At 40.4% G+C, this 14,523-nt stretch overlaps 1 protein-coding gene across 1 annotated transcript in view; it reads left to right on the top strand.

Annotated features, from left to right (window-relative positions):
* Cfap54 (cilia and flagella associated protein 54) overlaps window positions 1-14,523 on the top strand; it is a 290,811-nt gene that overhangs the window by 225,506 nt on the left and 50,782 nt on the right. Inside the window, exons 62-63 of the mRNA XM_040755053.1 lie at window positions 7,838-8,011; window positions 9,877-10,100. Coding sequence (XP_040610987.1) covers window positions 7,838-8,011; window positions 9,877-10,100 — 398 coding nt within the window. The remainder of the gene's footprint in view (window positions 1-7,837; window positions 8,012-9,876; window positions 10,101-14,523) is intronic.

The following is a 14,523-nucleotide window of genomic DNA, read 5'->3' on the forward strand; positions in this document are numbered from 1 at the left end:
GTGTCCAGTGAAATACAACTCGCTCTACATCAGTAGTTCTTAACCTGTGGGCCAAGAACTCTTTGCAGATGGCAAACCTCCTTCTCAAAAAACCAAAAAAACAAAAAAAAAACAAAAAAACACCAAAACTTCAATTCATAACAGTAGCAAAATTACAGTTCTGAAGTAGCATAATGCTGTGGTTGGGGATCACCAAAGATGAGGGACTGGTTAAAGGGTCACAGCATTAGGAAGGTTGAGGACCACTGCTCTATATGATATGCTACCGGCTTTCCATTTTCAACCTGGAAAAGCTCTGTCAAAGTTTTGGATTAACGTATCACCTTTACATTTTTAATTTGCATTTTAAATACTATGGATAGAAAGACTACTTGACTGGCCCCACAGCCCCGACCTTCATCATCAATTTCTTGCTGGGTTTTACAGCTCACTGTCACCCTCGGCCTCCTTGTCTGTGCTCTCTATTCGATGGCATCTGCTTTGGGAATGACTCTCCACATTTTGTGGTTTGAGATGTCCTCTCTCCCTTGATTTATTGCAAATGGAACTGTTTTTCTGGTACTTGTTTTCTTCCTTTGTCGGTGGCTTCTAAAAGAGGAGGTCATGCCGATGTCACATAGACATGTCCAATGTTAAAGTCATCAAAAACTTTTCTGGACAAATTTTTTTTTACTGTGTAAGAAGATAAATATAAAATAGAGCACAAATTGTGAGAATACAGGTTGTTTGTCACAGAATAAATGCCATGTAACTATCACTAATCAAGGTGGGGGACAATGTTAGCACCCCGGAAATTCACCTGCTGACCCCTCCTGGCCACTGTTAACCCTGGTGCCCTCTAATCTCTAACACAAGTTTGACCAGCTTTCAGGCTTTGTGTAAATGGACTAATACCATTACTGTAGCCGGCTGATTTTGTTCAGCATGGTCTGTGAGATCCAGCCATCATGGCTGTAATAGCACTGTTTATTATCCATAGGTAAACACTGAAGGCTGTTGTAGAAGAGCCTGCGCTGAACGCTTTGTGTGATCTTGCGGATACAGATGGTCATGTTTTTATATATATACCAAGGAATGGGATTGCTGCTTCAGAGGGCATATGTGCATCTTTACAGGCTCTCCACGGCATTTTAGTTTAAAATGTATCTTGCTGAACATTCTGTATTCTGTATTGTGTATTGGCACACTCTTTGCAGGGGTCCTCTTATTCATGAACCATCTGTATTTTTTCCTTGGGAGCTTTCTCTCTATGAGAGCTGCAGATGTCCTTTATATATTTGGATATGGATGATTTGCTGATTATATATCTTGCAATTATCTTTTCCCATTCTGTTTGTCTTTTTATTTTAGTTAATTTTGGATTTACTTTCTATTACTGTGCAGTTTGTAAATCCCCTTTTTAAGACAGGGTCTTGGGGGTCGGTAATGGCACATGCCTTTAATCTCAGCACTTGAGAGGCAGAGCAGGCAGATCTCCGTGAGTACGAAGCCAGCCTGGTCTACAAAGCTACACAGAGAAACTCTGTCTCAAAAAACCAAAAAATAAAATAAAATAAAGACAGAGTCTTGTTGTATAGCTCAGATCTATCTTGAAGTCCCCCTTCCTCTATGCTGGGAGCATGGGCATGTATCTTAATACCTAGGTATTTCCTGTTGTGGTTTGTATATTTGATGTTCAATTATACAAATATTTTCTTACATACAAACAAATCATAAAGATGTCTTCCAGTGTCCCTCTCTTTCTTTTATCTCTTACATTTAGACCTACATTTCACTATGCAACCACCTATAATGCTTCTCCATAAAGTTGATTGGAAGTTTGGCAGTCTCGAGAACACTGTCAGGAAATATGAATTAATGCAAGGCAGCAGTTGGGATAATTATGAAGTTAGAAGACATTAACAATATGGTGAAATGAAACTGTTATCTCTCAGTGAGGAAAAAATATTCAGAGATTAAAGATTCAAGGTCTGATGAAGTGATGTACCTGAAGTGTACAATGAATCAATGGCATGATTGTGTGACTGGTGTGAGTTCAAGCAATCCCTTTGATCTTCATGCTAAAAGGTTTATTCTTTCTGGCTTAGTGGGATTCTGACATTAAGTCTTCATGAAAGAAATTTGGTCGTATTGAACTAAGCAGTCCTAATCCTAATCCTAATGTAAATATTCTTTTTTTTTTTTGAGATGAGGTATTATATATCCAGGGGTGACTTTGTGTTCCTGATATTCCTGCCTCCACCTCCCAAGTACAGGAATCATAGGGGCATCACCACGTCCCAAGTATTCTTTATTGATTTTCATCTCAGAGATAAAATTATGAATACAGAAGAAAGTGTAAAAGTTGTGAAGTTTGAAAAAAGACATCTTGGAAAGGGGCAAAGAGTCAGATGCTGTTCGCCTGTAAAGTCAAATAGCCAGAGGCAGCTAGAGGGCTTGTGGGACATGTGGGTGCATGGAGGGAGAATGGGATGTGGAGATACACCAGAACAGCTATGAAGGGGAGGGGAAGAGTGGCCTCTGAGCTCATGTTACAGACAGCTGAATCAATACATTCTCCAAAACTGACAATTAAGGAAAAATTCGAGAAAAAAATTTCAGAGCTGTAACTAACGACTAGAAGAGGTAAAGTACAAATGGTTAAAAATAGTGCCTCTGCAGAGAGACTTTTGTTTTTGATCATGTACATGCATGGCCAGCGAAAATAAGCAGCATGTTGAAAGATACATGGTGTCAGATTGGATTACTTCCAGAAATGCAAATGTATTTCAAAATTAGAAAATCTATTAAAGCCAATCACTACATTAGTAGATGAAAAGAGAAGAATAATCATCATCTCAAATGGGCACAAAAAATTTAATAAAGTTAAACAGTCATCCATGACTCTAACACTGAATTAACGTGCATTTCCTTCATTTAAAAAGGTTCTAAGGGGCTGCAGTGATGGCTTAGCAGTTAAGCATGTGCACTGCTCTTTCAGGGGACCTGAGTTGAATTCCCAGTGCTCAGGTTGGGCAGCTCAGAGCCACCGGTAACTCCAGCTCCCGGGCATCTGATATACTATTCTGGCATCCACAGACATTAGCACCCAAGTACACATACCCTCTCCCCACACACAATTGAATATAAAATAGAATCATAGAATTCTGAGTGGGGAAAAATCCTCATAGCACTTGTTCTCTGTGTTTGAATGCTAAGCTCTTCCCTCTAGAGGCAGGAGTGAAATCCATGCTTATCATGACTTCAGAGTTGCCCTGGACTCTCTCCCTTGCATAACACTATGAGGGAAAGAAGTAATAACGAGCTGTTGTCAGCCCTGGACAATCCCACATACGGGACCCCAAGCTATGGACAAGAAGGTGCATCTAGCAGTGACGCTGCATGCAAGATGTTATTTCTTACCTAAAAATCTGCTCTGTGTCCTTATGTCCTTAGCAATCAGGGAAATGCAAACTAAAACTGCTCTGAGATTTTGTTTAACCCCAGCTAGAATGGCTAAGGCCAAGAAAATAACTGATGGCAAACGCTGGCCAGGGTGTTGGGGGGGAGGATAACACTAATTCACTGTAGGATTGCAAACTGGTGCAGCTGCTGGAGAGCAGTGTGGAGACTACTTTAAAGGCTAAACGTAGATCTTCCAAATGAGCCAGGTGTACCACCAGACATCTTACGGCAGAGGACACATTCCTTCCCATTCTATTCACAATAGCTGGGAAATGGAATCGGCCTAGGTAGCTGTCATAATGGTTGGCTAGTGAAAATGTATATGCACACAATGGAATTTTAATTGACTGTAAAGAAAAGTAATGTTGTGAGTAAATGGACGGAACTGGAAAATATTATATGAGTGAGGTAACCCAGACACAGACAAAGCATATAATTTAGCTGCAGAAGTCAACAAAGCAGAGAGGAACCATCGGGCAGGGGAATAAAGGGGCTACGGCGAGGGGACAGGAGAACACAGGTGCCATAAATGGGGAAAGAAGGAAATGGGAGGGGCTAATTGGAGTTGGGGAAGGAGGGTTGTTAATAAATAACACTAAGGCCATAGGGAAGCATAAGTTTATTTAGGAAAATAAGTTAAACTTATTTAAAAGTATATTGTGTCTGTGTGTATATATGTATATATAAATATATATTAAATCTAGTTCACATGTTTGTGACACACACATGTACATATATACGTAGCTTAAAGGAAGTTATGCCATAAAGGAGCCATATCTGTCTATCTGTGTAGAACCTAGTGCCAGGCAAGAGATGTCTTTCTTTGAGTTGTTAGTCGGGGTGGGGTCCAAGATACCACACCCTAAAAAATAGGCTATTGCTGTTGCCTTTGGTTGCCTCCCCGAACCTGAAGATAAGGTCCTATTGCTGAAGACACCACACCCTAGGCTACTGACTTGGCGAATCAAGCTGCTGCTGACCTGGAAGGCTCCTCCCTGAGGACTAGCTCCTATAGTGTTGGAAGGTGCTCTGCTAGTTACCAGGGGAGAAAAGTTATCAACCATCCCACCTGCTGTAAATCCGGTGAACCACCACAACAACTGGCCTGGCATAATGTAATAGTGGCACTTACATCTTGGTAGCAACCAACAGTTATCTCACTGGGATTAAGACTTTAAGTCCAGGCAAGAGTCTGTGGCTGGAGAAATCATATACCTCAGAAGAGATTCTAAATTTAATATAGTTTCATTCAATATCCTTTCCAACTGTGTAGTAAGTGTAAACCATACCCATCATCAGCAACTCTAACTTTTGCAGCAGACAGAGGCTACTGCTTCTGCAACTGGCCAAAAGGTGGGACAATAAGTGACTGCGGGTGCCTAGCCCCAGTTGGTATATCCCCAACAGATCCCCTACACTTAAGGCTCAGGCAACATTGTGGAAGAGGGAAAGAGTAGGTTTGGTGCCTGCTTCAAGACAGTATCTCTTAGACATAAGGAAGCCAAATCCGTTAAATCTCAACAATTTGGCTGCCTGAACAAAACCTGTAAAATGACCACACCAGTTGACGTGCCAATGTGGATGGAGGAAAATTTCATAAAGCCCATCCCTATATGAAGAGTTACAGGCAATTGATGCCTACTGGGTGGAGGTGCAGGGAGTGGCGATTAGTTTTCTCTAGGGACAAGCACCCTGATAGGTTATCAAATCCTAAAGCATCAGCCTCAAACACTTGTCAATAATTTGTGTGTGTATAAAAATTATAAAATCATGAATTTGATGGGCAAAGTGTGGAGACATGGAGGAGTTGGAGGGTAGAAATGTCCATACAGTGAATTTCTATATGAAAATTAAAAATTTTTTTGAAAGGCTTTATTTCTATAGATTTCAGAGATAATGCTTCATTTTTTGTTTTTGTTTTTTGTTTTTTTTTCATGACAGGGTTTCTCTGTGTAACAGCCCTGGCTGTCCTGTAACTTCCCCTGTAGACCAGGTTGGCCTTGAACTCACAGAGATCTGATTGCATCTGCCTCCTAAATGCTGGCATCAAAGACATGCACCACCACTGCCTGGCAAGATAATACTTCTTAAAAGGTTAGGTTACTAGTGGTTAACAAGTTATTAATAAAGAGCTCATCGAAAGCTATCGAAACAGAGACCTCATCATCTTTATGGCTGATGGGACATACTCCTGTGAGTCTTTTAAAGATGGCATGTAAACTTAGTGATGCTCTAGTAATAATTTTAACAAGTTCTATTTTTGCTGTAGTTGACAAACATTGTAGAATTTACACAAAAGAGCAAATGGCAAGATTCTTTTAAAAATACCAGAAAATGAACTACTAAATCTATTTCCCAGTAATTTATACACTGAAATATCAAATAATATATATTCAAATATTCGTGGCAGTCTTGTTTAAAACAGCAAAATAAAAACAAAGGAGAAGACAGGGACTGGGGGATGGTTCCATACTTAAAAGCACCAACATGGCGGCTCACAACCACCTGTAACTCCGGTTACAGTGAATTCAACTCTCCTGGCCTCCATGCATACCAGGTATGGTGCACACACTACATACAAAATAACACTCATACACACAAAATAAAAATGAATAAATATTTAAAAACTAAAAATATTATCAGGAAGAACTCACATGTCTATCAACAATAGAGTAGATAAATTGTACTATATTTATTTAATGAATACTATAAAACAATGAAAAGAATCAATGAACTATACCTATGAACAGCTTGAATAAATTTTAAAAATGTGTCTAATGCAAAAAAAATATAAACACATGTAATTTTTCTCTAAACAAGAGTTTCCAAAGTATTAAAAAAATATGGTGACAGTTGTGTGGTTCCTAGTACGCAAGTTTGGTTAATGGTTATTTGTGGCTGATGGCTTCAGACTGAGAAAAGAAAATATATTTAAGGGTTTTGTTTTTAAACAAGGTACTCTAAAAGTATAAGAGAAGTGTTTTGTTTTCTAAGGTGGATGGTGTTGGGTAGCTAGACAGACAATCAGAGAAACCTCATTCCCCGATAACAGTTATTTCATGGGAGTTCATTTTGTTAGTCAAGAAAACAAGCCTAGAGCATTACAGATTCACAGAAGAACCCACTCATCTCCATCCCCAGAGACAATCGCTGTTCCCTGACCAACTACCATATGTAATTGTGTTTGTACATTAGTGACACAACGAATTGCAGTACGTGTCCTTGGTACCAAACTACTTTTCTCATGTCAAGTCTGCATCTTAGCTCATTATTAATTTACAACCTCCCCATTTGTGCCCAGGCTTTTTCAAGGTCTCACACTAGTGAACAGCACTGCACTTTCTTCTTTCCGGGTGGATCTGGTTCATTCTGTTTCCTCTCACAATGTCACATGAGTAAACTGTCTTCTGTTTCACGGTTTCGTTTTCCTAGTGCAGAACTACAGGGCACCCCTTTGAGCAGGACTTGATGCACGTGCGAGTGTCTTCATTGTCTATTCCTATCCTTCCATATTGCTTTTGTTGCACTTACAAGAAAGAGCATGCACACTCCATTTTCTTCAAGTCACCACGAACACTCACTGTAGTCAGATACCTGGTGTCACTTCCCAAGGTATAGAAACGGGTATTTCATCTTGAATTCGTATTTCTCTCATTTTTAGTTGTGCTAAAATGTTTCCTCATTTAAGCGTGCCAGTTGCTTGTTGAAATTCTTTGCACACTTCTCCTATGAGCTGCTTGTTGAAATTAGACTGTTTTGGTTTTTTAAAAATTGGTTTGTACAAAAGTTTTAGCTGTGTTACATAAAAGGAAGCAGTGCTGTGTCTATAGCTCAGAGGCAGAGCGCTTGCTTAGCGGGCACAATACCTGAGGTTCAAGTCGCAGAACCATAAATAAATAAATAAATAAATAAATAAATAAATAAATAAAGCAATTTGGGGGTCAGACAGATCTCCTTGCAGTCAGGAGTGCTTGGTACTCTTGCAAAGGACCTGGGTTCAGTTTTCATCACCCACATGGAGGCTCACAGCCATCCACAACTCCAGTTCCAGAGAATTTGACGCCTTCTCTTGGCCTTTGTGTATACCAGGCATGTGCATGATACACATACATACATGCAGGCAAGGCATTCATACATATAGAATGCAAATATTTATTCTTTATTTTTAAGTAAATAGCAGCAAAAATGTGCTAAGTATCTTCTCTTAGACTTTTTCTTTTAATATTATGTTTGGTACTTTTGTGATACACAATTATTTTAAGACATTGAACATATGCTCGTGTTACAGTCATAAATTGTGTTCTCCACCCCCGCCCCAGACCCTGTGCATAGATTTCCTCCAAGGAAAGAATAGCATTGTATTATTGCTGTTGTTGTTGTTGTTTTCTTTCAGAAAACTACCAAGTTACTTTCCAGACTGGTAGTCCATTTTTGCACCAAAATGATGATATTTATGACAGCGTAGATGCTAAAAGGAAGGCTCACACCAAAGTGGAGATTACGTGGATCCTTCTCATTCGCTACTATATACATCTCCAGAGAATTAACAACATGAGCAAGCTGCTGGGTGAGCATCTGACATTGTAAGAGGAAACATAAAGATGTGTTGAAAGAAAAGGGGGTATTACATTCCTTTTCCTACTTAGGTCACGTTTTTAACTTAGAGTATAAAGTTATTTTGATATTTTTCTGATGTCAAAAGATATCATCTTCCTACATGATCAAAAGATTAACTTTTCGTTTCATGGGTTTGAACCTGGAATGTAGGGAGCTTCAACTAGAATAATATTTCAGAGTTACTGGTGTCTGTGGAAATTCCACACATCTTATTTCATATATTTGAAAACAGCGTGACAGAGAGGCCTCTTGTGGCTTCCCAAGATTGTTGAAGCGGTCCATAGAGTGAAACAGCTAAAAACCAGGGACTACAGAATGACAGCTTACAAATGAATAAGATAGAATTTGACTTTAGGGTGTGTTCCAGTATTAGCATGGAAAAGAGAGGGAATGTATGATTTGGATAGGATATTTAGTTATAATTTTAAAAATCACCAGTTGTATTAGTTTGGGTTGCTGTTGTGTGATAATATACCAAGACCAAAAGAAATCTAAGGAGGAAAGGGTTACAACTCTCAGGTCACACTCCATTTGCTTAGGGAAGTCGGGGCAGGAACTCAAGGAAGAAACGGATGGTCGTAGAGGATGCTGCTTACAGGCTTGCTCCCTGTGGTTTTGCTCAGTACTACTAAGCTCAGGAGTGATCCCACCCACCAAGAGCAGGGCTCTCCCATATATGCCATCTGTTAGGAATATACCACACAGGCTTGCCCACAGGCCAGTCTAGTGAGGTTCCCTCTTCCCAAATCCCTCCAGCTTGTATCAAGTTGACATAAAACTAGCCAGCACACCCTGTAAAGAATATCTAGGAAAACCAGTGAAGCCCTCTCACATCAGCTGTTTCCATGGTTACTTTGACAGTATTAGCATCTTAGTATGTTTTTGCAGTACCCGTGGTGACCTAGTTTGCTCATGAAGGCAGTCAAGGAAGACTGGTTCATGCCAGGGTCCAGTGACTGAGAGGCAAGCAGGGCATCCAAACTCAGTCACAGATGGCTGAGCACAGTGGTCAGGTGTTAGCAAGGGGATAAGCAATCAACTTGGAAGGTTTCAGGCCTGAGAAGCATATTGTGCTGTGTTCTGAAGCAACAGAAACTTATCCAGTGGGGAAGGATGTGGCCTTGAACAGACATCCCTGAAGATGCCCTGTCACCACTGTGACTATCTTGCCTCTGAATGCAATAGTTGGAACTTTCCACAGAAGGATTCCTTTCTCTGCTTTGGGCTTTCTTAGGCTTTTGTTCATCCTGTAAACATGGCCTGCAAATGCCAAGGCTCCTACATCCAGCAGTGACCTTAACCAATAAGGTAGGGACATAGAGGAGCATTCCACCTTCTGACCTGATGGAGGCTGCCCTTCATGTTTCTGTCGTTCCCAGAAGATCTTAGCAGGACTGATCCCTTGTTGCCCACAGACCTGTCCATTCATTTATTCACCTTTCTAACTCTCCCATTCTCTTGGCCCCAATTCTTTGGACCATTCACAAAGGTCTTTGAGATTATTTTCAGAAGAATATCGCACATCTAAATCTCCATGGTGGGACCTGTTTTGTGGGAACCCAAAATAAGACCGGTAGACAGGACAGATGGTGCAATTGTTAGCATTTACAACAAGCAGCAATATCCTTGTGTATCTCTGAGATTTCCCTTGAAATCTGTGGCAATCAGCGGTCATTAGCATATAAATCCTACAGAGCAAGCTGGTGGGGAGACACTAGCTGGTTGGTGTACCATAGCGGGCAATGAACAAATACCAAGATTGAGACCACTCTATCCCTCACGAGAGCCTCAGTAATGATCTTTCTGTTCCCTAAGCATCTGCAACTCCGGTCTCAGGGATTTCTCTGCCCGACGACATGCTCCTCACATCCCTGCACAACTCTGAACTGATTTTGCGCCAGAAAGAAATGCATCTTTTCCTGAAACGGTTCTTGCAGCTCTACTCTTCTTCGTGCATTGATGAGTTTCCAAAGGAACTTATGCAAGCCATGGAAAACCCCATGACACTAGATAAATTCCTGTTTGAAACATCAGGCAAGGTAAGCTGCTAAGACATTTATCTCTGTGAGTTGTGTTGGAGTCAAAAACAATCACATCTGTCTCCAAGTGGTACAGGGTTCTTAGAAGGCTCATTTCTATAGAACCACATAGGGAGGATCACCAAGTCAATTGCAGTTTCAGGTGGATTCCCACTTCAAGTTTTCTTTCTTGTCATTCCCATGGACCTTTGAAAAGCTCCGGAATCTTCTACATTCCTGAAAATCTTTCAGGCAGCCATTTTGCTAAGATCTGATGAAAATTCTAGTATCATAACTTTGCCATAACCTAGTATGAGTCTTTCTAAACCCACACCCAAGTTCTTTTTATTTCTTTTAAATGTGTAAAATATTCATTGTACTTTTCACAAGAATTAATGTAAATAAATTAAAGAAGTGAAAACTTTAGATGAATTAAGAATTGGAGACCTTTTTATTTTTGAAAGGTCTATTGAAATCCGTGGATTTTTACAAAGTATGTAATATGAAAACTTTAGAACTTCCCATTGAGAAGGCATAAAAAGATGGTTGTAAACAAAATTCTGAGAGTTACTTTAAAAACCATCATGATCTTGAGTAATAGGAATGTTTAACCAAGATACTGAAATAAGTTTGATTATACTGAACAAGTCATTTCAAAACTGGGGATATGGGCTTGAAATTTGGTAATTGATAAACATTTGTTGAATTCTTAAAATATGCAAAAGCAATGCTGACCCAGTAGAGACAGACAATGTAGAAAAGCAGAGCCATGAGTGCAGTCTTGGATTTGACCAAGAGGAAGTTAGATCATGTTAGAGATGTTTTTCTAAGGGACAGTGCAAGGAAAGTGAGGAAATTAAAACAGATTATCAAAGGTTTGACTTCGAAATTGCTGATGGAAACTCAGGGAGAATATTTGATGGTTTAAATACAATCAAGACACTTAGCGTTGTGACCTCAATAGCACAATAAAGAGTGCCTAGAATGACAGGTGGGAGGCTGAGGAGGTGGATCATTGGCTGTGCAAGCATGAGGACCTGACTTCACATCCTGAGCACCCATGTCAAAAGCTGGATGGTGTGGCTCTTCACTGAGGCAAGCAGAGTAAGACGGGTAGATACCAAATGCTTGCTGGCCAGTCAGTGTAGCCAAAATGAGATGGACCACGACACAGGAACACACTAAAGTTGACCTCTCTCTTCCAGAAGCTGAGCAGTTATTCTTTCTGTCTCTCTCTGTCTCTGTCTCTGTCTCCGTCTCTGTCTCTCTCTCTGTCTCTCTCTCTCTCTGTTCCCCCCCACTCTCTCTCTCACACACACACATCTTCTGTACAACAGTAGACAGACAGGTTGCAGGATGGCAGCTATTCTTCACAGAAGAGATAAATACCTAGAATATACAGAGAGTAGCAAAAACTAAGCACAAAAACCAAAACTGCCAATCAATAAATGGGGCAACAGACTGAAAAGGTAGATTTCAAAAGAAGAAATACAAGTGGCCAATAAATGTGTCTTTGAAAAGCATTAAACATCCTTAGCCATCAGAGAGAATGAACTAAAATTACTTTGGGAGTCTGTCTCACCTAATGAGAATGGCTACCTTTAGGAAAACAAATGACCACAAATGCTAGTTGGGGTGTGGGAAAGATCAACCTCTTGTATACTATTGGTGGGAGTGTAAAATAGTGTAACCACTGTGGAAATTACTGTGAAGGCTCCTAAAAATAGAGCTACCATGTGACCCATCTATGCAATTCTTAGGTATGTATCCAAAGGACTTTACATCCTATTACAGCAACATCTGCACAGCCATGTCCATTGCTTCTCTTTTCATGGAAGTAGAACAGCTTGATGCCTATCAGCTGATGAATTGAAAAGGCATATACACAGTAGAGTTTTACTTACCTGTAAGGAAAATTCAATTATGAATTTTCAGGAAAATAGGTGGTACTGGAAAAATAGTTTATCAAGTGAGCCAATCAAGGCTCAGAAAGACAAATGCTATAGTTTCTCTCTTACATGTGGATCCTAGCCTCTAATGGTAAATATCTTTGTCTCAACCTGTTACTTTATAGGCAATTTTTTAATTAAAAAATAAAATCATGCCTAACAAGAAAAGGTAATATAAAAATAAAAGAACTCATATATGTTAGCCTTACTGTTGGTACTGTGTAGTGTTGACTGGCAAAGGAGAGAGGAAAAAGAATTAAGTAAGAGAAGCAGTAATGGGCCATTTGACCTCAAGAGTGGCAAGAAAGATATGCTTGTAAAGACACTACCTAAGAAAAAATGACACACTGAAACAGGGTCATGACCATTTGGAGAAGGAAGACAAAGGCCCAAGGGGAGTCTGTGATCCTTAGAGCCAGTGGGAAAGTTCAGCAGATGTCAGCGGGGGATGCAGGAAGAGCATCTTGTGGAGAAAGTCAACATGTTGTGCTTTGTAGATGGAAGGTCTGAGATTCAAGCAGAAAACTCAAGGGGACATGGAATCTGTGAGCTTCTGGTTCATGTTTATGAAATGACTAAATCATTTCACTTGCACAGATTCTTCCAAAATTAGAAAACGATGGTCACTTATTCTGAATTGACTCCATCTTTGAACCTCACCATTCAGCTCTTTGGTGTTTACTATGACAGGCTTCCATGTACTAGCCATGCCCATCTTCTCTTGCCAGCTCTGCTGAGGAAGTGATCTGAAGCCATAGCTTGTTCTAGAACATGAACCTTCACACATCTGATTCTAGCAGAATGGAGCACTTCCGTGCTGGGAAATAACATTAGAAACTTACAAGAACACTCCAGAACATTCCTGCCTTTTTACTCCAAAGGTTTAGTTGGTTGGTTTTGTTTGTTTTTCTTTTTTAATAACCTGTAACCTTAGAAGTAATAGGCCATGTGTGTGGTGGTGCATTCCTGTAACCCCGACATTTAGGAAGCTGAGTCCTGTGGATTGTAAGCTGTAGGCTAGCCTGGGCTACATGGTAAGACACTGTTAAATTATAACATAAATTATATATTAACATAGAATATTTAAATAATAAAGCAAGGTAAGACTCATTAAGGAACTTTTAAGAACTCTGCTAACGAGCCAAGTGTGTTGGCTCATATCCATAATTCAAGCACTCAGGAGACTGAGCCATCAGATCATGAGTTTCCCTGTCAACCTGGGCTACCTGCTGAAACCTCCGAGGTAGCACAGTGTAACCATCTCTGCACTCAGATAAAGAATGGTCAAGGAGTTATCCCTGATGCAATATGCGGCAATCATGTGGGAAGATGTTTCAAAGGACCTCCCCATCTTTCCAGGAACTGAAGGACTCTGACATTCCTAGTACTTCCCACCCCATTCTGGACTGAATCTAGCACATTGAGAATTACAAGAGTAAGGGGAAATTCCCCACTTTTACAAATCACAACTTTCACACTGTAGTGCGTGGCTGCTTATGTCCTGGTGAGGGGCTGTACTTGTGGTCCTTGCCCTTCACACAGTGTTGGACACATCAGGCTTCTTCAAATTTGTCAATCAAAAGAGGTGTGAGAGGGAGGGGCACACCAGCCAGATCTCCCAAGAGCACACAGGTGTTTGGAAGAAAACACTAGATACGGGCTTCCCATCCCACACTAGCTTCTGACTCACTTCTTAGGGACTGAGACTTGTATGGACTGCTGCACATGCCCTAGACACCTGGGATTTCTTTTCAATTCTTGTTTATTTGCTTGTTTTGATTGGTGTCTCATTTTAGATCAGTCCTACCTAGAACTTACTCTGTACCTCAGGCTGGTCTCAAACTCACAAGAGCCTTCCTTCCTCAGTTTGCTCCATGGTAGGATTGTAGGCTTTTGCCATCTTGCCTAGTTATACCTTGGCTCTGGAAGGAGAGGACAGCGGACTGGACCCGAAGGCTGAGAACAGTGCCTTGGTTGCTCCACTCTTGAGCACACTGAATACAACCTTGGAACCAATGTGCCTGACTGAAGTGTGTTTTCAAAGCAGTGGTGGCCCAATGGTTCTAGTATGAATGGCCACTCTCATATCTCAGCTCTGAGACTGGAGTTCTACAGGAGAACTCTGGATACGATTTACATCCCTCTGATATTTCCTCATGGCAGTGCTGTTTTGGAACATTTTGTCTTTACCTGTATACTCCTGTTTTTATATAATTAGTGTAACACTATCCCAGGATAATCAGCTCTGAGATCTCTGTCTTGCCTGACAGGTTCAAGGTACGTAATCATGTGTTCGTTTCAGTGGGGTAGGTGACTAACTAGCATGAAGCCTTTGGGAATATTTTTTATATAATCTCCAAGCTTGACTGATTCTTATAATAACATTTTTGAGCCTTTAATCACTCGGGAGGCTACTTCAATCAAACTGTTTCCTTACTTTGATACTTCAGCCATCAAGAAGTAGGTCCCTTTCCATAATAATCATTGCTGTGTGT

This window comes from Mesocricetus auratus, unplaced genomic scaffold, assembly GCF_017639785.1.
Source record: "Mesocricetus auratus isolate SY011 unplaced genomic scaffold, BCM_Maur_2.0 Super-Scaffold_100011, whole genome shotgun sequence".
Taxonomy (NCBI): Eukaryota; Metazoa; Chordata; class Mammalia; order Rodentia; family Cricetidae; genus Mesocricetus; species Mesocricetus auratus.